Source organism: Botryllus schlosseri, chromosome 6, assembly GCF_051294905.1.
Source record: "Botryllus schlosseri isolate E-star chromosome 6, Bs_hap1, whole genome shotgun sequence".
NCBI lineage: Eukaryota > Metazoa > Chordata > Ascidiacea > Stolidobranchia > Styelidae > Botryllus > Botryllus schlosseri.
The window spans coordinates 4,267,097-4,290,735 of NC_137241.1; the positions used below are offsets into that span (position 1 = coordinate 4,267,097).

Here is a 23,639-nt window from a genome sequence, read left to right on the forward strand (position 1 = left end):
AATATAAATTAAAATATTGATCAGGCACTGATCCACCTAGAATCTGTCCTCGAAGTCTGAAATATTTTTTATCATTTATTTTTATAGAATAAATAGAAACTTTCTTCTCCTGTAGCAAAGCGGTTACTGGCAGGAACTGAACCAAGTTTCGTGTGTAGGCTTAAATTAGGTAACCTAACAATTTTATCAAGTAGCCAGTACGATTTGAGAAAAAAAATCATTTTTGAAGAGCCCTACTGTACAGTGTGCAGTGTACACAGTCGGCTAAAAGCAGCGTAATTGGTAGTCCTATAGCTGGCGCCCCGTGAGCTGAAATTTAATTAAACTGGTCTCAATCAAAGCTAGTGTCGCGCTGATTCCGAATACGTTAACATGGCAATGGAACCACTTCAAAATAGTCGTCAAGGCCGATTGTTCCTAACAATCGGAGCGCCGCAACACAACACAATGATCAGTTGACCATGATATTGGAAATTATATCGAGTGATTATTCGAAAAAATGCCGATTTTCAAACCAGCATTTAAATTGTATTTCCGGAATCAGGGCAACTATAGCTTTCGATTAAGATCAGTATTGTTAAATTTTAGCGCTCGGAGGGCCTGGCCAACTATAGGATGAACATGATCAATGGCCATTGACCAATTATGCTACTTTTAGCTGTCTCAGCAGTAGGCTTGTCTGGGTATTCAAGTGTGACAACTAAGTGGCACATCTATCCGCAGGTTAGTGATCTATACTTTAGGTTACGATTTGGTAAAGCAGACCGAGATAGCTGTGACCGAGATAGCTATGCAGACCGAAAACTTCGTCATATAGGCCTATACAAAATACATGTAGGTTTAATTGTCCATAGGCGCTTAAATGACTGGAGTCGAATGTTCCTGTCTTGGCAATCTGAACCTCACAAGACAGATACCACCCGCATGGAAAAATTATAAGCCACTGCAAAAATAACAATTTCAAATCTTGTGGTCTTATAGTTTAGTACGTTTGGGCGATTATATATTTCTATATAGCAGACAGGAATTCGCGAAATAACATTAGGCCTACGTAACGAAGTCATACCAACGGATCCGCCCGCCCGAAGATGTTTAATTATTATTGACGAGTCCTACCTTTTCAAACACACCTCACTCAACTCTACCGGTAAATCAGATTAGGTGAGCAGAGAGAGGATAAAAATTGATAGCAATATATATGCAATTCCCCGTCATAATGACCGGTTCAATCATGAATAATATAAATAGGCGAGTAAAGCTGACTATCAGGAATGGACACACAATGTAGACGAAAAGTAGCGATAAACAGCGAATAGCGTGAGGGGGGTCTGGGGGGCGAGCCCACCAGAAGTTCGGTTTATCACCCTACGGGGGGCAAGACCAACGTTTTGGGGGCCTGACGAAGTGCTGTTACGGCCCTGGGTCTACTTAGGGGGCGGCATTTTGAGCGAGAGCCAGGGGCGGCAGCGCATGCTGCTACGCCAGTGCTTGTGACTCGGAGCCTTGTGACATGGTTACAGCCCTGAGGCTACATATGTGGTCGAAATGCGGCCGTGAATAGTAAAAAGGTTGGCTACCCCTGCCCTAACGCAATTGAGAAAGCCGTGCCTAGGTGATAGCATTGTACCGTTCTAAAGTCGTGCCCTTCTTGCCTGCCCTGTCGTGAATAACCAATTATTTTTTATCATACTTACACCACCCATATATTTCTATAAAAATGCAATGCTGTATAACGGAACGTGTTAGCGATAGAATCTATATAGCAGTGGTTCCCAACCTTTTTCGACTCATCGCCCTCTTATCATTCTCGACACAAAATCACCAAAAAGGTCATTTCTCTCTCGACCTATTTTTTCGCGTCATATGCGCAATAAGCAGTCTTCACGTGCATTTTTTGGCCGTGATAGTTGAATATATCTCACCGGACGTTCTAACATTCTCTCCCCCTATCGCCCTCCAGTCGCCCCCCTTGGTATTACTATAGATTACCAACCTAGTAATCTATGGCCTAGTATGGACGATTCTCACCGCTTTAGCGCCCCTTGTGAAGGGATGGCGGCCGCCGCCCACTTGTTTATCAAAATCGCCCACTGGGGGGCGATATCACCCACGTTGGGAACCACTGCTCCATGAGGTTACCATATTTTCAGATCCGAGAAAGAGGACACTTTCGACAAGGAACATTAACCGACATTAAATCGCGATACCTCTAAGAAAATTGGTGATCGCTCGTATAGGTTGAATAAAAAAGGTCATTTTTCCGAGTCGATATAGGTCGACTTTTATTTAGTCTACATTCACATCAATTGCATTACAATCCATATTTCACGTGCAGGCTTGTGCGATGCGACCTTCAAAGGACGAGCAATGGCGAAAAAGAGGACAAATCCTCTTAGGACATATTTCTCAGCAATTATCATTGATCTTGCGGTATAAAGTGCTTGCGCCAGAATTGGTGCGTTTGTGTATGCTTTCGGTATGCTGGTATCATTGTAGAATGTGCCTTCCGGCCACATAAACAGTTCAATTCGATTTGGAAAAAAGTCTTACCATATTCAATATTTTTGCCCCCCACTGTGATTTATGAACGTCTCATGAATCCCGACCCTCAAGCAATCATATTAAGGTTTCTTTGTGGAGCCTCGTGACTTCAACTACGGAACAGTCGCTGTACGTTGAGTAGACTATTTCGACCATTCCATTTTCGCGAACTTCCACTTTCCTGGATTTCGGATGTCTTTTGGCTTCCGCAAACTTGGTACTTCTGGGTAGTGTTTTTCGCCGTGAATTCACCAAGGGCCCCCTTTCCACTAATTGCTTCGGGATTAGTGGCAAGTCTTTTTGTCTTGTCAAAAAACTCCGCTGGAGGTCGGCAAATCTAAATTCCTTATTGGCTCTGATATTTCTTCTGCGTGTCATATACAACCGAAAGTATTCCTTTATTGGTCTGTCAAGAAATGTCGTTTGATAACACCTGGTATATATAGAATATATATTACCGATATATATATATTTGTTATTTATTATACACCCACGGCCCTGCAGTCTCCTGTTGGTGCTATTTTGTACTATAACATCGTCTTTCGCCTATGTGCAACACGTAGATTTCTGTGTACAGTAGCCTATATTTGTAACAATCAGAACAAAGCTGGAAGGGCCGAACGTGCAATCAGCAGCCAGTCGCATTGAGGGATATATGGGGAACGCGCGGGCTGCAATGGGGAAAACTTGGATATAACCAAAATAACGTAATGTTGCTCTCCTACTGTTAACATATTTTGAGATCCGGTAAAAAGGACACTTTCCACAAATCGCAAAGTTTATAAAATTGGATGAGAATACGGGTAATTTGAAAATTTTGAATGGAAATACCACGCTTGTGTTGACTAAAATAAACTATATGCTCTCCACAACGATCAGAAGTTTTTTATGTGCCGTATCTTGATAGTATCTGCTTATGTGATACTGTAATTCCGATTTTCCTCTAGTAAAGGAAATGTAGCCTCTGGTCCTAGGTATTATATAGATGGACTTGGATTGTCCATGAACTCCGTCGAATTTTATTTTAATTTTTGGCCAGTGATGGATTCACACTTTTTCTGATAAAGCTGGATTCGGAGCTATATTCCATTTAAAAAATAACGAGATCGGAGTCGGACTAGGGAATTGGTTGACCTGCCCCAGATATACACCAGTGGCCCTCCAGCTTGATTGCGTAACACGGAGTCTCAGAAAGACGCAATTGGTTCGTTTCCACATATTATAATCCTCTGAATTCCATAGCCCCATACTTCTATGCAAGACTCCCCCTCAACTAAGGAGTTTGGATGGGAACGTTACAGCCATGCATGTTGAAACACCATGAATTTAAAATAATAACAACAGCGGACGTCTACAGTCTACTCTTCTAGTGGTTTAGATTCAGTAAAATACTGTATCCTCAATCTATACAGTCTACACACACTAGTGGTTCTAAACCTTTTGCCTTCAGCGTCCATATCCACCAATTTTCATGATCTGGCATGCCACGGTCCGTACTTTAACGGCTGTACTATAAAGTATAGATCGGGTAGAGGTCGAAGTCCTGTCGGGCTTTTCGATTTTACTTCAACAATCAACATGAATGTCAACAACTTATATTATAACGCGTGGATATGTGATTTGTGCGTCACATCACTAAACTGAATCATTTTTAATGGTACGATGAAGAGATAACCAAAAATTTCATTTCGTAACCCTAAATTACAGCGACGTTTCGGGCAGAAAGCTTCTAGTGTACCAGAACTCTTAAACTTAATATTGGTATAGAGACATTTCCGAGATTCGGTACCCGTGTGTAGAAATATCGCAATAGTTTTAAGTATTTTGTTGCGAAAACCCCTATCTAATGTCTTTAAAGTGTGGTGTTTAGTGGGATGTTACCTAAAAGTACGCTCACGAACCACGTAACCCACATTTACAATCAATATAATGACCATTGCTTTCATGGAAACATATTACCCATCGTCGATACATTTCGCGCGTACAGCGACGAAATTTTGGGATTTGAACATTTTTGTCAAATGTAAATTCCTAATGAGAACGAGATCATAATCCTGATACGCCATTTTATCCCCCCGCGTTATCCCAGCGTCCGCCATATCACATTCATTCATTTCCACACATTCAAAATCAATATCGCACCCTGGAGGGGCGTAGCGACAAGGTAAGGACCACTGGCCTACTGGTAACGCAAATACAAAACTAAACCATCAGCGTAACAGACTTTTATTTCAGTCAACAGTCTAGGGAACAATGGTTTCTACATTGCTAAGAAGCACAGAAATTCGCGATTGCTGTCGACAAAGAGAAGAACGGTATTTGAACTATGCGATTGTGAAAATATGCTTCACTTCTAATTTCCGAGTCCTATAGCTCATTCTGATATTGCGATCTCGACAAGAAAATGTTCGTTGCATGCAAACTGATTTCGTGCGTACTTGGGCACATAAAAGTCTTCACGCTTTTCACGTTTTAAATCAAAAATAATCATCGCGATGTTGATACCACGTCTCATCATCATTGCAGACAATCAACAGTCTGGAACCGAAGTAGCGGGTGATCATAATGTTGAATTTAGCCAAGTTCGGCTTGGACGCAGGCCCACTGGGTATATCAGGCACTGTGACACTTGTCCATACTATTACATTGAGATCGTTCGGCTATCATGCACGCCTGGTCCCCTTTAGTTCCACTCTGTTAATGCGAGCTGACACGTAGGCATAGATATATGCTAACGTTTCATGTATTATGGAGAAAGGCACATCGTATCATTAAGGTTGTATGGTGGTTTTTGAAGTTGATTCGACGATTGCAAAAGATCCGTTCGTAGACGATTTGTTTTGCTTCATGGACGCTCGCAACCGGAAATACGCTTCAATGCTTTCCAGTCTCTGTTTACGACTGCAAAGGTATTATTACTCAATCTATTGTAGTCTATTGTAAACGTCATCTCGTGGTAGTAACCATAATCATGTGGTGTAGCACCATCATGTCCCAGTATTCTAAACAGGTTGCCCGGTGCCTTTGCTATGCCACTGGAGTATAATCAGTCACCCCAAGTCAGTTTTGTTAAAACATGTCACATTAGGTTCTCGGAAATGTGATACAGCCTTCCAATCACACTTGGTCAACCTCAAATTTTTCAGCTTTTCAAAATTACATCAGAATTAGAATTATATCTACACCGGTTTTTTCAAATTAGATTAGAATAATTAATAGCAATACATTTTTTCAAAATAGATTAGGATTAGAATAACTGAATTCGCGACAACTTGGAAATTGAATCATCTATAACAGTTCATATCATATCAGAGATCATTCTCGTATGCATGAGAATGACAAATGTCTCTTTAGCACCTTTGGCCCATTTCGTACCATACAGTTCTGCTGTAGCATTTTCAGGAGAACGCGAAATCGGATTAGCATTTAAATGATAGCATAGAAGCATTTCACAAATTGGATGAGGATTAAAATTTGAGCCAAGAAGCGTTTCACACATCAGATTATAGCACCGAGATTTCGCTCTTATTCTTCAAATTAGACAATAACTAGAATTATTTTGCTGTCCAAACCCGATGCCGTATTAGTAAACACGAATCATCTCAAATAGGCTTGGTTAAAACCTGACATATTAGGCCCGAGAAATGTGATAGGGCCTCCCAATTTGTATTCAATGTTGAACACGAACGATATATATTTCCCAGTGAAGTTTGTTGACTTGATGTTTGCTGTTTTACACGAGGGGATTGAGACAATAGGCCAAGCGCTTGCTGCAATCAATTTCAACTGCAGTGACAACACTAGCTACTGAAATAATTGTGACGAGCGCAGACTCGATAGGTAATGCTGTCAGCATTTGACTCGGCTTTTAATCAAGTGCTGCCAATGACTTTATGCCGGGCAATCGCGAATGCAAGTTTTTTTCTATTTTCTCAATCACATGACATCGCATCGCATCTAAATCCTACTACAGCCATCTACAGTAATCTACAATTCATGACTACCCCTAGCACAGTATTGGACGGGACATAAAGCTATGACAAGCAACGGCATTCGTCATTGAAGATTACCTGCGCGATTCCACAATCACAACCAACACAAGGAGTAGAAGAAGACAACCGCATATTATCGGAATGGCAACTGTGTTCGCTGCAATCTTCTCTGGTACCATTCTTTCTCCGTCGATTTGCGAAACTCGGAATGTAAACCTGGGCGTGTAATGAATCGTGGACCCTGCCGCAATCAAGTCGTTCTGTAGTTGCTTGCGATTCCTCTTTATAATCTCTGTAAAAGATTTTCGAATTCTGTTACAGGTAGAACATCGACAATGGGTTTCACTTTATGTAAGTTTAAACATGACGATACCAACGCTTTTATGATGTCACTATGAAGCCGTCGCTGTATGTATTGCATATCTATTTGCCATCCTCTATGATCAAGCAGGCTCGCACCACTAGAAGGTTTTCGGCTTTTCCAAATAAGATTAGAATTTATAGCTTCACAGAATTTTCTAAATTTTAAAATAATTAGAATTACTGAATTGGCAAAAACTTATGCATTGAATAATGTTCAGTTCATATCAAATCAAATCACAGTTTTCTCATAAGCATGAGAACGGCAAATGTCTGTACTGCAAGCTTCTCTAGTTTCGCACCAGCATTTTCAGGAAAACCAGAAATTACATAACAATTAAAATTAGATCATAGTAACATTTCACAAATTAGCTTACAATTACATTGCCGACATTCCGATTCACTTCGTCTAATTAGAGTAATAGAATTATCTAGTTGGCCAAGTCTGAATGTAACCGATAGGCTCGTTCCTATCAAATCGGACAGGAACCTTTGAAAATTCTTTTTCGAAGAAAGACACACGCGGAGTTCAAAACTTCATCATCCGGCAGCTTGATAACGACCGTCAATACGGAGCTTTTAGCGCCCCCTGGCACTGGCTTGTTGCTAACGAGGATGACGTTTGATGACGTGATAGACCTGGAAGGGGATTGAGATTTAAAAAGCAGCATTATGTCTGTGATCAACTGATCATGCACGATTAACCGGATTGCATTTGTTGCCCGATGTGCTGCGGACTGCTGGTCAGTAAATGATCATAGTAGGATGATACATCGATCGCAGCGAAAGGATATTCCCACATTTGCCTCACTTACTGTTAGCTAACAATCCGGCAATCCCAGCGCGGTTATACAATGCAGCGACTTAGCGAAACGACAGTGAAGTATGAATCGTGCAGTTGCGACGGCCAGCATGTAGTGTAATGCAACATGTATGCATTCGTATACTGATATATCTCTTACGTATTTCCGCCCATATCTACACCCAGGATGAAAACAGCACCCCGTCAGCCTCCTCCCAAAAACGTTGGTCTTCGGCCCCCCATATGGTGATAAAACAAACTACTCCAGACCCCCCATCAGGCTCTACGTTTTTGCCCCTACTTATCAGCGATAGCTGTTGTACTGTTTCGTGAGCCAGGACATATCGCCTGAGCGCGCGAAGCGTGAAAAATGTATATAATTCATGATTTAATCAGTCAATACGATCGGGAACTGCATATATATTGCTATCAATTTTTTATCCTCTCTCTGCTCACGTAATCAGATTTACCGGTAGAGCTGAGTGAGTTGTCTTAAAAAATGTATGGCCCTGGCCCGTCAATAATAATTTAAACAGCTTCGGGTGGGCCTGTTGGTATGATGACTTCGTTACATGATGTTATTTCCTGACCTCTTTGTCTGCTATGTCAAAAGATATCGAAATCGCACAAAAGTACTACTAAAAGACGCACACGATTTCAAATTGGTATTTCTTCACTGGTAAATACTTTTTCCCTGCTGATGGATGGCATTTGTCTTGTGGGGTTCAGATTGCCAGCACAGTAACATTCGGACCCAGTCATTTAGCGCTTATGGACAATTAATCATATATGTAGGCCTGTAGTATATATATCGACGTTTTCGGTCAGCGTAAGGTCATTCTTTTTCAGCTAAGGTTTTCTCGCTGCCGATCGTTCTGGCACACTTCTCGAAGCCGCATGTTACATCGCCTAAGACTTCATATGTATTGGTGCGTCGTGGCGTGGTGATGGCCGACGCCGAAATGCCTATTTCTATAAATCATGCGATAATAAAGAAACTAGGCAACATTAAATTTTGAAAAAGTTGCAAAGTCATGTTAATTGACTATAGTATTTATTCAGTAGAAATTGCCTGTATTTCGACTTGATTGTGGAAATATTCGACGATTGCCTGTATTTCGACTTGATTGTGGAAATATTCGACGACTGTCGGATAGTCGGCGAGATGCTATACCACAATTCAGGTTCGCCATATTTGATAGAGCGATGAACTTTTACGGCAGCGACCCAAAATTTCGATTTGAAAATGATCCGCGACCCCCCTCTCCATTTAACGTGCTTAAAACTAAAAACTGGTCAGCGCTTTCGCTCAAACCTATACTCTCGGCATATAGTGAAAGTTGGCGACTATATGGAGCAGTAATAGCAATTTGGCAATTATGAACTCGCCCATCTCCGTCCATAGATTAGGAAACTTATTCAAGACATATAGCAACGTATTTAGGTCGTTTGCAACGATTTCAATCTAACCGAAGTAGTAAACTATTGCTACGTGGAATTCTACTTCAGGACAAATGCTGATAACGATCTATAATACCTTATTCGACCGCGCAGTGCGCGTGTGTACGTGTATGTATATTTGTTAACACATAGCACTTGGAATTTACCCAGAAAAATTAGCGTCATATTGGGTTCTGTGCTCCCGACACATTAATCTTCATACTAATAGCCAGACACCAACCTTACGTTATATACTAAGTGGCGCTTTAAAATGACGATTCGACTGATCTGATACCTTCTTTATTGCCGGTTCGTATTCTCCAGAGGTCGTTTTTCTTTCTATTTTGAAAAATGAACTTGAATATTCAGAAATGAGCCGCCGATAGCATCCTCCTGATTGATATTCTGGTAATGGTGATTGGTATTTAATTTTCGTCTCCGTGACCCCAGAGGATAGGCAAACGACCCCGTTGGAGTCGCGACCCCTAGTTTGGTAACCCATATTTTAGATCGACCCTATGATAGTTGGACGACGACGAAGGTCAATTTCACATTTGTGGCTTTGACTCGAGTCAAGTCGAGTCATTTTCAACCCGCCACCGCGTCAAGTCCGAGTCAAATTCATGGAGCGAAGGGTCAAGTCGGAGTCATAGTGTTGAGAGTCCACGTCACAGTGTCCACTGTTATAATCGGGTTTCAAGTCCGCTTCAAGTCACTTTTGTAAAACGTTTGTTGGTATCGACGGGCACCCAATCCATAATATACTTATTTTTCTTACTTTTAAGATGTCCATTCAACCAGATAAACGGCAGTTTCTGGGCCAATTTTTCAAGTAATGGTCCTGATACACGAGACCTGAATCAAGTCATATGCCTTGTTCGAGTCATGCGGCTCTGATTGACTTCTATATATGCCACAAAATATGATAGTTGTTTGTTTCTATGAATAGCTATAGCCAATTTCGGTGTACGAATGCTGAAATGAGGGATATTAGTTATGTCTAAAGCCGTCCAAGCCCGCTTCTGAAAACCGGGAAAGAGAATTCTTGCAGACTAGCGTAAAACGCATGGATGAATACCCGTCAGACAAGAATGTATCAGGAGTTCTGCTGGTCACAGGTCTTTATGTATCGTATCTGTGAAGAGTAAATTTCGACACAACTTCAACAACATCAAAATAACAGCTCATAGTTAAGTATAAACGGCAATATTAAATCCAATATTACTCAGAGTATAATCCCCCGCAAACTTGCGCCTTAAATGCCGGAATGTATGAAGACTGAAGAGCTATCACATAACGACATGATATGCATTTTCCGCTTATTTCAATGATAGCACTCGCCAATCTACTCTATCAATGCTAAAATACCCGATATATAATCTATAGAAGTCTATATGTAATTATGCATGCTTTTAAATTATCTGCATGGTGAGATCCAGGGGTAGGCTACTAGGCTAGCTACCATTAAATTTTCGTTAGCCTACTCGAGTGTTTTCATGCGGCTCCACAGCAATGTTCCCTCTAATTTTTGACGAGTCTGCGCACGATCACCAACTTACTGCGCAAACCCTTGGACAACAGTGCGTAACGACTAAAAAAAAGGTCATCACTTCAGATTTTTTGTGCGCAACGGAGATTTTCTGTGCGCAGAGACCGTTTCAGCACTGCGCATTTGCGCACGTGCGCAGCTTGGAGGGAACATTGCTCCACAGGTACTCTGAACTTTAAATGCGGCTCCGACATCAATAAAGGTTGTAACCACTGCTATAGTCCCCGGGATATCTAGATACCCCTGTATAGCCCATGTCGCCAACTCCATGGGAATTAAAGAAGACCATGAGATATTTACATGCATTTCCGAGCACCCTAATCGTGATGATACTATCAGCAAACCACTTGATCGGGGAAACTTACCGTGATGCTGAACTTGACAATAGCTCAATATATGTCGTTACATATATTTCGTAAGGGAATGGACGATATGCAATATGCATTTTTGTAGTCTCTCAGCATCGCGCGAATCCGGAACCTCTAACACGGACGCGCTAACGCTTTGTACCGCAACCGTCACGTAATTGGCGTATCGAGTGTTGTCGGCGTGTTAGACGTATAACCAGGGATATCTAGAACTCCCTCGACGTAAGGTATCATTAATGAATTCTATTTCTAGATATGTTACTCCGTGACACATTTCCTGAAATTCAATTACTTGCGAATTATGAGCGTTGAATTTTACATTACGTCGATCGGTATACATCAATTATGGGCAACGTTACCCTTCAATTTCAATTTGAATAATTGATATTTAAATTTCATTTCTAGTTTGATTTGTGTGTGCCATGTGAAAGCAGATGAACGAGTGCACACTGCACATATAAAGTCTTACCGCATTGAAAGCATTGAGCGCATCCATAGAGCTCTGGATAATGTGCTCATCAATGCAAACAGACTGTTTCGATTCATTTATAAACTTGTACAATTCGAAGCGTAATGGTTTGTGACTGAACCCGTTTTAATCGCCGATGCATGTACGATTGAGCAATGTACATGTATAATGAACCCATAAGCATCACGACATTCTTCCGTGCATATAACACGATTTCAAAATATACGCTGCGATAACCAACTGAGTGACATATGGAAGTTGCTGATTACAATTTATTCGGTGGGCTCTTCGACATATCTCTCGAACGGGACATCGCTAGTGGGCTATACTTTGCCACTATCAATGAAACACATGAACGTTAGACTTAGTGGGATTCTATAGCTTCCACATCTATAGGGTTACGTAAATTTTCGTAGCTATTTCGTCTTCGTGGTAGGCATTAGAATTGGGGATTAAAATATCACAATGATTCCTCTTCAAGGGAACTGCATATATACTCATCAGATTCAGACATTTCAATTGATATCAAGGATTAATTTGAGTCGTATCGATTAATTAGTGCGAGAAGATCGCGTTGTTCATTGATATAGAATTTACATTTTACTCTTAGGTAGGATTACTATTTTTATGCCTCACAACCGCAGACTAGTACCCAGTACGGTCATCATCAGTAGAACTATTTCCTCACTACTGTAGATAAGGGGTGTCAAACTCGACATCGGTCAAGGGCCAGTCAAATGTGATTCCGAACATGTTACCTAGGGTTACCATACGTCCTCTTTTAAGAGGATTTGTCCTCTTTTTTGACTTTTTTGAAAGTATCCTCGGAGGACGGCCTTTTGTCCTCTTTTTTGAGATTTTGCCCTCTTTTTTGAAAATTTAGGCCAGAATGAGAGCAAATTGTGAGTGACATGCCGTAAATTAGCACAGAAGTGACGCTCCGGTGGTTTTTTTTTAGTCATCCACCTAGCAATGTGGAGAGAAAAACAGTATTTTGAGCTCTGAGCGGAAAGATGACCTTTTTTTTTTAGTCAACCGATCACAAAGTGGGAAAAATTCACTGGGTTTTGAGAATTCTTCTCCGGTTTTGCAAGTCTCAAATTTCTGAAAAAGTGTCCTCTTTTTAGATTTCCAAAATATGGTAAGCCTAATGTTACCTCCAAATCCATACTTTAGTTTTTGACATGAGTACGTAAAGCCCATATACAGAATGGCATACTGCATTATATCACGGATCCCATGTGATCAATTCTACCAACATCTTTATTTACAAACAACGCAATTGACACAATGCGATGATTATGCCGTGTTACATACAGCAACCGTATTCAGCCATGCGCTATAGATGTAATGCCAAAATTCATTTATAATTTATACTGTAGACTTCTACATGCGAGGAAAAATCTTTAAAATCATTGCTGATTTGGAGATTGTGTAGCATCATTAACAATTCTTCGGATCAAGTGATGTACAATACAAGCTACATTATTTAAAGAGCTTTTTGGAGGTCCAGAACGTCAATATATAGTTGAATAATATATTCATATTGAAATAAACCCGGATATCTGCGACTGACACTTCTCAGGGGTGATCGTCAGCACCTATAGTAGAGAATTGGAAAGAACATTGTATGTCGACAATCGTCATATTTGGTGACCCCTGACGAGTGTCAGCCGAAAATATTCGGGTTTGTTTCAATGTGAATATATTATTCAATTGAAAGATATCGTCTAAACAGTTTAGCAGTAGGCCTATGTGTATATTTCAGTCAAAAACGATCCGTCGCGAAACACTCAATTCTTCATGATCTTACAATCACAACATGTAATTAAGTAGTATTTGATTTACTGCTCCAAGAGCTGAAATTTCAGAGTGACCTCACTCGTAACCTCAAAATTATACTCGTCGTTCGTTTGGCGACCGGGCGACCAATGGTCATCGCGAAATTACATCGCGAGAAACATATTGGATAACACGAGCATCCCAGTAACAAGGATCAGAGTACGATCGTCATGCATATAAGCAAGGTATAGAGATATGATATTCTTTCTCGCCTGCACCATCGAGATGCTTTGGCGACGGAGTTGCGATACGGCCCCATGAGGTCATCTAGTCTGCGCCCCCGTTTTTTTTCTCCTCCATGCTACCCGTGATTGCTGAGCGCCTAGCAGGATAGCTGCGGATACCATTTTTCGAGTCTTTGGTATGACCCGGCCGGGGATCGAACCTACGACCTACCGCTCGAGAAGCCGGACGCATAACCATTACACTATCTCGCTCGGTATAGTATGGTGTAGTATGGGTGTATGATATATAATGGTATGAAACGAGATTTCTTTATGGAATATGGCAGCTCCGCTTTGGCAGTTTTGCTAGAATCATGGAAAATATCCTACTTTCGATTTGTCAAATCGATTGCACAGCTCACAATATCGTTCAAGGACAGGTCCCAGTTCAAATCTTTGATTTATACTCACCCACCCTGATCGAAATATATCATACCAGATACCATACTATGTCTTGTTGATAAGGAATCATATATAGTTCACACCAGATTATACAATATACAATACATACATACAGTTAGGGTTGCATTTGAAACAAAAATCAATTTAAAACTAACATGTTTAAAACAATACCCTATTTTTTAAAGCCAATCAATATTCTATTGTGACGTCATAGTGAATTGGCATTGAGAATTGAATATACAGGGTAAATATAGCTCATTTGACGAGATATCTGTACTATTAATGCTTAACCGACTATTTTGAGGGTTCAAACCTTTCCATATCGATATGCGTCGGCTATATATCGGGTGGTAATTGTCCGTATAGGCTCATGCAACATGTTTTTTGGAAAGTATTTACACAAATATGGCATAATTTTACAACTTAAAAAAGAAAAACAATTTTTTTTAAAGTTCTTTTTAAAACAATGTTAAAACACGTTTTAAACAAAGTGTTTTACAACACCGTTTGTTTTAATTGCAACCCTACACGCAGTATGAAGATAGTTTGCTGTACTCACGAAGTTTCAGCGCTTTGCGCTATCTCTTCATCGGACATTAAATTCGAATCGCCGACGTCATTCAACATATTTTCATGTATTCGCCTGCATATTAGAGATGAGAGGTAGTGTCATTCTCGAATAAATAAAATCCAGTTCTGGACAGACAGACAGATTCTTTATTCGTACGATGGTTGTTCACACAAATATGTAAAAAAAGACAAACACAGCGATATGACCACATCAAGATGTGTAGTCTTCAAGTCAGCTGTAGTCAAGGCGTAACGTTAGAACATTTATATCATGCAACTGTCGGTCAGTAACATTTCAACAAAAGAATAAGCAACAAAACGCAATCGCAGAATAAACAACAAAACGCAATCGCATCACAAGGTTGTGATGACTCGAGTCATTTTCTTAAATACAGACAATGACTCGACTTGTACTCGGGTCATTGCGCATGACTCGATCAAGTCATGACTCGAGTCTCAGACGGCCAAGACAGGCGTTTCATTGTAACTTCGATGAATAGTGAAGCTGTCACATTAAAAAACATTACTATACTATGAATGTGAAGCATTCGATATCACCCGAGCATAGGAGTAAAAAGGTGGGTTGAACATGACCTGGAACTGAACAGCTGTTACGATAACGTAAAAACAAATGTCGTGTTTACCACCAAACAATTGCTTCCTGCAACGCGCAAAGATGTTCTTCCTGCTTCTCAACAAAGCAATATAGTCTATGATTTCAAGTGCCACTGTGATTGTCGGTACATGGAAAGAACAACTCAGCGCTTGCGGGAACGCATCAAACAACATGTTCCGAGCGTTATTAGATCGCGCTCATTGGATTCTCGCGAAGACGCAGCCGCAACTGATCTGCGATTACTAAAATGTAATCAGGCCATGGCTATGAACTCTGCCATAGCTATGAACTCTAAACTTGCGCTAAAAACTATCGCGATGCAAGATTCTCTATATTAGGTAGAGGCCGCACTAATTTCTATCTGTCTGCACTGGAATCGACTTGTATTAAAATCCACCGACCGCGCTTGTGTCAGCAGAAGGAATTTTTAGTCAATCTGAAAATTGGCCACCAGCTGTGCTCGCGGTTTGCCTGCATTTCATGTTGTTTGTTTCTATGACGTCATAATTGGCTGTATGCGATGTAGCTAGATGCATGTTTTCGAAATTCTCCATTTGCTGACGATTGCCCTTGAAGAGTGTCAGCTCGAAAAGCTTCGGGTTTTAATATATTTCTGCAATGAATATATATTAAAATGTATATCAAACACAATTACCAGGACTCAGACTCGAGTATCAGCACTACGACTCCGCCTCTACCCTCGACCATCTGATCTCTGACTGGGACTCGCACTTGACTCGGTGGTGAAGTGAAAGTACTCGACTTTACTCGAGTCAAAACGATAAAAGTAAGATTGACTTGTGACTCGGAACCTTTTGACTAGGTTGGTCACAACTCACAACCCTGGTTCTGGATCCAGCTCCATATTTAAATGTGATTCCAATGTCGCGTTCTAGTCCGGTAATGACTGAAATTAGTTCACATCTCACGCGAAAGTTTAACAAAATTCAAAACTTTTGTTGACACAGCCTTGGCTAGTGTATTTTGATAAAAGTCGACTCCCCTTGCCAACGACGCGAAATCTGTGGTCTCGATAATTTTCCGCGTCGTCGAGAGGGGCCGTTCACACTTTTATTTCTGTGCCTTGGAGTCGACTTTTGTCAAAATACAACAGCCAAGGATGTATCAGCAAAAGGAGTTCGTTTACCTAGCACATTGAACGCTCTTTTATTCGAAATTTCATTCTGGTGACGTTAAAGTTTGTGATACGATGGTTGATATACAACGTTCTTTCCAATTCTCTACTACTTACTGACGATTACCCCTGACGAGTGTCAGCCGAAAATATTCGGGTTCGTTTAAATATGTTAATATACTATTCAATTAGCGGGGGACATAGCGTAGTGGTGACGATAAGCGCCTACTAATCTGACGTACTCGGTTCGATTCCCATCGGATGTTTATCTGGGCATCGAATAGAACTGTGACATCGGGCACTCAAGGCCGAGGTGGATGTTAGATTTAAAGGATCGCTACTGATGCGTGTCGTTCGACATTCTCCTATCTGTCCATGACATCACATTGTGTCTTATCGCACTGTACATTGTGTGAGACTTGTTCAGATAGAAAATATAACTCAACGAATATTGTATAGTGAAGTTCTATACCTCCAAGAAGCTCTTCAGAACTTTTCTAAACTAAATCATTGATTATCAACCAAAACACCCGACTCGTGTGATTCGTGATGATATTCCTGTTTTAGCCCGGTAATTTAGTGCAGGGATAGGGACTATCAGTTAGTCGAGTTTTGACTGCTTTTGTAACATGTCGTGCACAGTGGGAGTGGGGTAGTCAGGGGAGGTTAGGGTTATTCGAAGTCGAAACCCCGTCCTTTTGAAAAGCCCGTTCTATCTCAAAAATAAATTGGATAATTTTCACTTTCGCAATTCGTATCGCACTGTTACGAGGAACCCGCATTTATGAACATTTATGAAAAATCCACTCGTGTAAAAACTTTCTCATAGTTACAAGCGATTGCATATCTGCACATGGAACTTGCTTTCACAAGTTAATCGGCAGCGATAAGGTGACGACGATGACGAATATAGTTGATTATGTCGTGAAAACGCAATTAATGACGCAAGAGAGCTACTGTACAGTTTCCCCCAATTAGACTAGAATTAGAATTACAGTTTTTTGGAAAATCAGATTAGAATTAGAATGATGGCTGAACATCTTTTTTTCAAATTAGATTAGAATTGCTAAATTCACGAACATTTCGAAATTGAATAAAGTCCAGTTCATATCAAACCAGAGCTCATTCTCCTAAGCATGACAATGGCAAACGTCCGTACAGCAAGCTTGGCTCGTTTTGAACCATACAGTTCTTCTGTAGCGTTTTCATTAAAAACCAGAAAATAGATTAGAATTAAAATGAGATCACAGAACATGTCACCAATTATATTAGAATTGCAATTAGAGTAAAGAAACATTTAGCAAATTAGAATAGAATTAGTTTACCGGTATTTCGCTGTATTTAGTCTAATTCGGTGGTTCCCAACGTGGGCGATATCGACGACAGTGCTGGGCGATTTTGAGAAACAAGAGGGCGATTGGAGGCGAACATTTCAGAACGGCAAGTGAGATATATTTAATTAACACGGATAACAAATGAACTTGAAATCGGCTTATTCTGCACATGACGCGATAGTTGACTAAAAAAGGTAAACTAAACGGAAATTGGGCAAGGAAACCGGGTTTCCGAGAACCTACCCGTAAAATGACCCTATTTTCAGTCAAGTCACCGACGATCAGAGTTAATTGAATAAATTTCCAGTTTATATGTCCGCTGTTTCGGATCCGTAAATATGGAGGGGGTGAGAATTTGTGTCGAGCTTGATAGGGCGGAGATGAGTCGAAAAAGATTGGGAATCACTGGGGTTCTGATTATAGTCAACTAGAATTATCTAGTAACCACGATTGACGTGATGCCTAATGCGTGCAAGGGTTTGGTTCATAATGACGGATAACGTTGTAAGTCGTCATATATCGCTACATTGAGTTCATTGCAGACGCAAAATCGCCATTGCTTTCTGCGTTCTTTTGTTTTCGATGGCGGGAGGATGAATAGTTTTGCACAGTACGTGACTAATACTCACCGCGCGCTTTTCAAACCGCACGAACTGGCGTTCTCGCTGCAATGGGAATTCACGAAATAGGCGATCGACGATTTCAACTGGTCAACTATCTGGTTGCGCCACGCGTCAACGTTCGTGAATTGAAAATGAATTGCTAACTCGTTTGATCTTCTGTCTGGAAACAAATTACAGATTAGTAACTCCGGATCAGAGTTGAACAATTAGACTATTTGCAGATTTTTCAAATCAAATTATAATTAGAATTACCGCTACATAGTTGTTCCGTTCACATCAATCGAAATTCGTTCTCATAAGCATTGGAATGATAAATGCCTGCACAGCTAACTTGTCTCGTTTCGCACAACACATTTCTCCTGTAGCAGTTTCAGGAAAACCAGAAATTAGATTATAACTAAATGATAGCGTGGAAACATTTCGCAAATTAGATTAGAATCAGCTTTTCCGGCATTTCGCTATAATTAGCCTAATTGAACAGAGTTATCTGGTTGTCAAAGTCTACTCCCGTTATTGGTAATGTGTCCTGCAGAGTCAACAGCTATGATCCTGTGTATTTGCTGTAAGTTTCCTGTAAGTTGAACAGTGAACCGTGTCAACACTCAACACATTCGCTCGTCTCTCAAGATCTACCGCTGCTAACATTAATTCAGGTATAGGGATACCATACGTCCTCATTTAAGAGGATTTGTCTTATTTTATTTAATAAATTCAAAGTGTCCTCGGAGGACGCCTAAATGTTCTTTTTTGGGAATTTGTCCTCTTTTTATAGAAAAAGCATTAAAATGTCATCATAAACTCGACCGCGAAGCAGCAAACGTCAGAGTTCCGTATAAAATCGGGTAAAACGAAGGTTAAGTCGAAGTGATGACCTTTTTTAAGTGAACACAGGTACTATTGGTCGAAAATTTTTAAATTTAACGATTTCTTTTCCGGTATTACAGCTGTCGGTTTTTAAAAAGTGCCATCTTTTTCGGATCTCAAAATATGGTAACCATAAATTTAGGTATCTTTGACTTGAATTGGAAAATCAGCACGCTGATATCGATGGGATCTCATTAGACAGACAATGAGACAAATAAAAATAAAATATGCCACATTTCATCAAGTTGAAGTGTAGGCCCAATTGAACATCTTTTCTCGGAAAAGTTGCATCAGAATGCAATATCTGATACGAGCCCGTGGGAACGAGCTCCGTATTTTAGTACGAATGCTCTTACTAATCCAGTAGTTCCCAAACATATTTACTCATGCATATAAGGCTTCCGAATCGAGTATTAATTGTGATGATTCCAGTTGAGTGATGAGAGATTACATTTTCGAGTACTGAATCTACGATTAGTCGTACGACGACATACAAAACATCTAATGCAATGTACAAAGCTACGCAGTTCTGAGGAAATGACAATTTTGTGAAACCGTGATCAACTCACAGAATTTTCAATAAGTGCAAGGAAATATAGACAATAGGCATGGCCTAAGTCTAAGATATACCAAATTATCTTTAATGTAGTGTTGAACTGGCAATACCTTCTTTGCAATAGCATAAAAGGTAGATATATGAATTTTCAACATCCTCCATACTCATATGAAGTCATGATAAGTAATACGCGAATAATCAATTAGAAGCTTAACACTCGATTTAGAACAGAATCTCTCGAGGAGGCTACTCGATTTTCCCAAGCCGTATTCGCGTAAAACTCAAGTTATATCAGACTCAGGTTCTCTGAGACTCGATCCCATCAGACTATAACTTCAGCTGGGTGGATGCCATGGTCCGCAAGCTGGCAAGCATGCAACAGTGAGGTCTTCTGTGACTGACCGGTGACCATGCTGTATGCTGTGCATTGTGCAAGCGAGAATTGATGTTGGTGGCGAAGCAGTTTAAAGGAAGACCATGCCACTTTATACATACTGCACAAGTAATACAGCGATCTCTGTAAATCAAGAAGGCGGGCAAGAGACAGTTGTTTCTTTTCAATATTCATCAATTGACCCGTCTCCGGTTTCAAACTTCAATGCGTTGACCAAAATAGTCATAAAATCCGACCCACGTTACTTGAAATTGCGTGAATCACGAACAATAATGTCACGTTTACGACAGTTGATCAAATGTATGCTTGCAGTAGCTTTATGTTCATGACCAGGGTTCAAACAAACCACAGATATTCTCTGAGTTAGTATCGGCGGTTCGGTGGCGGTCAAGACACACATCAGATACATGAGATTTATGTTGACACGCCCGTCTTAGATACAATTGAGTGCAGGGAATTAGTCGCGATCTGTTTTGGTGGTACGTAACGTGCAGTGGCGTACGCGGGCGAGGTTGAGGTTCGACAATTATTATTGCTGTTGTTGTTGTTGTTTGTGGTATTCATGGTGTTTGTCGACAACTATGGTCATGGTGTGGCGTGATAGCGCATAGTGGTATAATCCGCGGCTGCAACACCAATGGGTTGCATTGTTCGAGTCCGACCGCGGTCGACTTGCAAATTCCTACACCTAAGTGTTGGAGGTTTATCCAAGCTCCTCCTCGCCACCTCATCCGCGTAAGCGGTGTCTTACAAAAAGCCTAGAAGTGGGCCGTGCTATAAGTCGGCAGTTACGCAATAAAAATGTACAATATCGGCTTGGTGTAAATGACCATAGTAGTCGACACACACCATGAATACCACAAACAACAACAACAACAACAACAACAACAACAACAACAACTATGTTCATGGTCATTTACACCAAGCCAATTTTCTCATTTTTATTCTGTAGCTGCCGACTTGTTGCACAGCCCACTTCTAGGGCATTATAAGACACCGCTTACACGGATGAGATGGCGAGTAGGTTCCATACAATGAGATGGGTGGTTAGATGTGTAGAGTGGTATATTTCTATTAGTGAGACTTAGTCAAAATTTGGGGTTCGTCGACGGTTTGTAGCGTAAGGGTGGTGCAAAGGTGCGCGCTATATGTTACAACAAGCCTGATAAAATTTAACCACGAGCTGAATCTGAATGATGCTATCATACGGCATTCTTCAATCATCATATATAGGTGTGCGGTGTACGCCTTTCTGGCAAAATCGACACAACATGTGTTAGTTATTTTAAGCATCACTATATACGTGCATCTCTGAGTAGACTTGATATGGGCTACTTTAAAAGCATAATGTATACAAGAGCTGCATAAATACATGATACAGTGTCTGGCATAACGATGATACGTATTACACCTATAATGGAAAAAGAGGTGGTGATGAAATACGAAACTTGTTACATCTTATTCAACATTTATTAACATCATCTATATCAACAACTAATATGGAGCGAATCCTAACATCTTAGGCATGTCGAAGGATACATAACGTAATGCATGTTGTTCATTGTTCAATTGTTCATTGTTCAATGGGTCAGGTGATACTTGCATATAAGCACGTTTAAAATAGAGTACAATCCTCTGGACGTATCATAGTACCAACATAACTGCCCCAATGTTCCTGTACAATGGAGGGGATGCACATTATGGTTTCTATGTACCACTGAGCCTAGGTCCTTCTCTGATATTCTAGGACCCCTCTATATAGCTTATCAATCACACATTCTATCGGCAAGTATCGCATTTTTCGAAAATTGAAGAACTTTTCACGGTAAATTATCGAGACGTAGCTATGGTAATGAAAAGTTTTTCCGCTTAGCGCAAGTCATAGTGTATATCGCTGAACTAAACAATCGCAACCACTTCTCGCTATTTCATGTAACATCTATATATATATATATCGTCTTTCAATTAAATAAAAGGGCAAAAGAAAACAGGAAACAAACGAACCCTATATGCAGAAAGAAAATAGTATGTGCATTTCCGACATTGTTATTAGCCTGTCATTTGTGATTTCAACACCGCAGCGTCAAAAAACCGACTTACCACAATCTGATTCTTGCGTTTCTACGACGCGATGGTATCCGAGAGCAATGACCATCGTGAAAAAGATGAATCGCAGGTCCATGGCAAATTTAAGTCCATCATAGCCAAGACGCGCGGTATCAGGAATATTCTGTGGTGTAGCCGCCGACTTCAATTAGATACAACGTAAGAGATACGCATATTTAATATTAACCTGCATAGTACACGAACATCTAGTTCATTGTGCTTTTCATTTAAAACAAATCATGCCACTATTTAGAATTTAGAGACGTACATTGCTATTTGCCATGTTTAAAATCTACCGTAGTTCGCTACCAATCCAGAGCAGTACCGTACTGTGCATTTCAACGCTACCAGACAAACCCTGCTCTGCAATCAATATAGGATAGAGCAGGCAAACGGGAATATTGCTGGCTTGTATCACATCATCCGCACGAATGATCAAGAGATTATTGCGCTCAGTGACATCAAGTAGCATCGATGCTTCACAAAGCTACATGGTTTCAATTGCACACTGCACAATGCACATTGCACAACACACACAGCGAAGCGTTATTCCATAAAAGATATAAATATGTCCTGGAAATATAACATAAATGATTGATAAAGCGGGATGCAAATGGCATCTCTATAACTATCATGAATGAGCTCGCTGAAGACTTAATATGTAGCGTACCGATGCCAGCCAACTATGCAATGCATACACTATTCAGCTACTGTCCAAGAGTACTTATGAAAATGTTTGCCTTTTACTGTCTGTTCCTAGTCTCGAAATTCTTTTTTCCCTTCTTTCACGAACGATCAAAACGTTTACATGAAATGGTTGCATAATTTTATGCAGTGAGTAGCCTACTAGTCAAATAATGGCTGAACCTTCCCATGTATATTACTATCTTTCAATTTTGGAATAGGCCTACTTACACACGACTATATCAAGTTGTAAGCATAGTAACTTGCGCCACTCCCCAAATGTCCACCTGCGTCATAGTATTACCGCAAGATACTCGACTATTGAACAACACGCTCATAGTGCATTGTCAGCGAGCTCTTCAAGCACACGAACACTTCAGCAACCACGTATACTAATTCGATCAATGATCGCATAGGAATCACTGAAATTTTTCCAACCATACTCTCCTTCAGTTTTATGATAGCGAGTCATCATCACTGAAGGACGTACTCGATTTGAACTTGATACGAAGTCCTCACACCTCAAATCTGTAAATTTATATACGGAATTGTATGTTTGAGAATGATCCAGCAACTCGCTACTGCGACGCGAATGTACAGCTGACTAAAAATTCGTATTACACACCACATTCAGTCAAGATACACGTCAATCGCATAAAACGCCAGGTTTCACGTGTATTTTTGCCAATGTTACACATTTTAGCTGTCTCTATATCATCACCTAACACTCACGGCAATAAGGGGGTACAATTTGCGAATAAAGAGGAC

General features: G+C 40.4%; 1 protein-coding gene across 4 annotated transcripts; it reads right to left on the bottom strand.

Moving 5' to 3' along the window:
* Positions 1-1,673: 1,673 nt before the first annotated feature.
* Positions 1,674-22,435, bottom strand: LOC145440347 (uncharacterized). 4 transcript variants are annotated; one of them, XM_080317928.1, is made up of 6 exons: positions 22,182-22,426; positions 18,274-18,427; positions 14,549-14,632; positions 7,384-7,532; positions 6,612-6,825; positions 1,674-2,947 (listed from the first exon to the last, which is right to left on the bottom strand). In XM_080317928.1, exons 1-6 carry the CDS (start codon positions 22,261-22,263, stop codon positions 2,617-2,619), a joined length of 1,014 nt encoding a protein of 337 aa, XP_080174054.1. In that variant the 5' UTR covers positions 22,264-22,426; the 3' UTR covers positions 1,674-2,616. The 4 variants fall into 4 exon arrangements, with proteins under 4 accessions (XP_080174054.1, XP_080174055.1, XP_080174058.1 ...); XM_080317932.1 differs by lacking the exon at positions 1,674-2,947 and adding an exon at positions 4,752-5,432 and having other exon boundaries at positions 22,182-22,423; XM_080317931.1 differs by lacking the exon at positions 1,674-2,947 and adding an exon at positions 4,752-5,442 and having other exon boundaries at positions 22,182-22,419.
* Between the last annotated feature and the right edge of the window lie 1,204 nt (positions 22,436-23,639).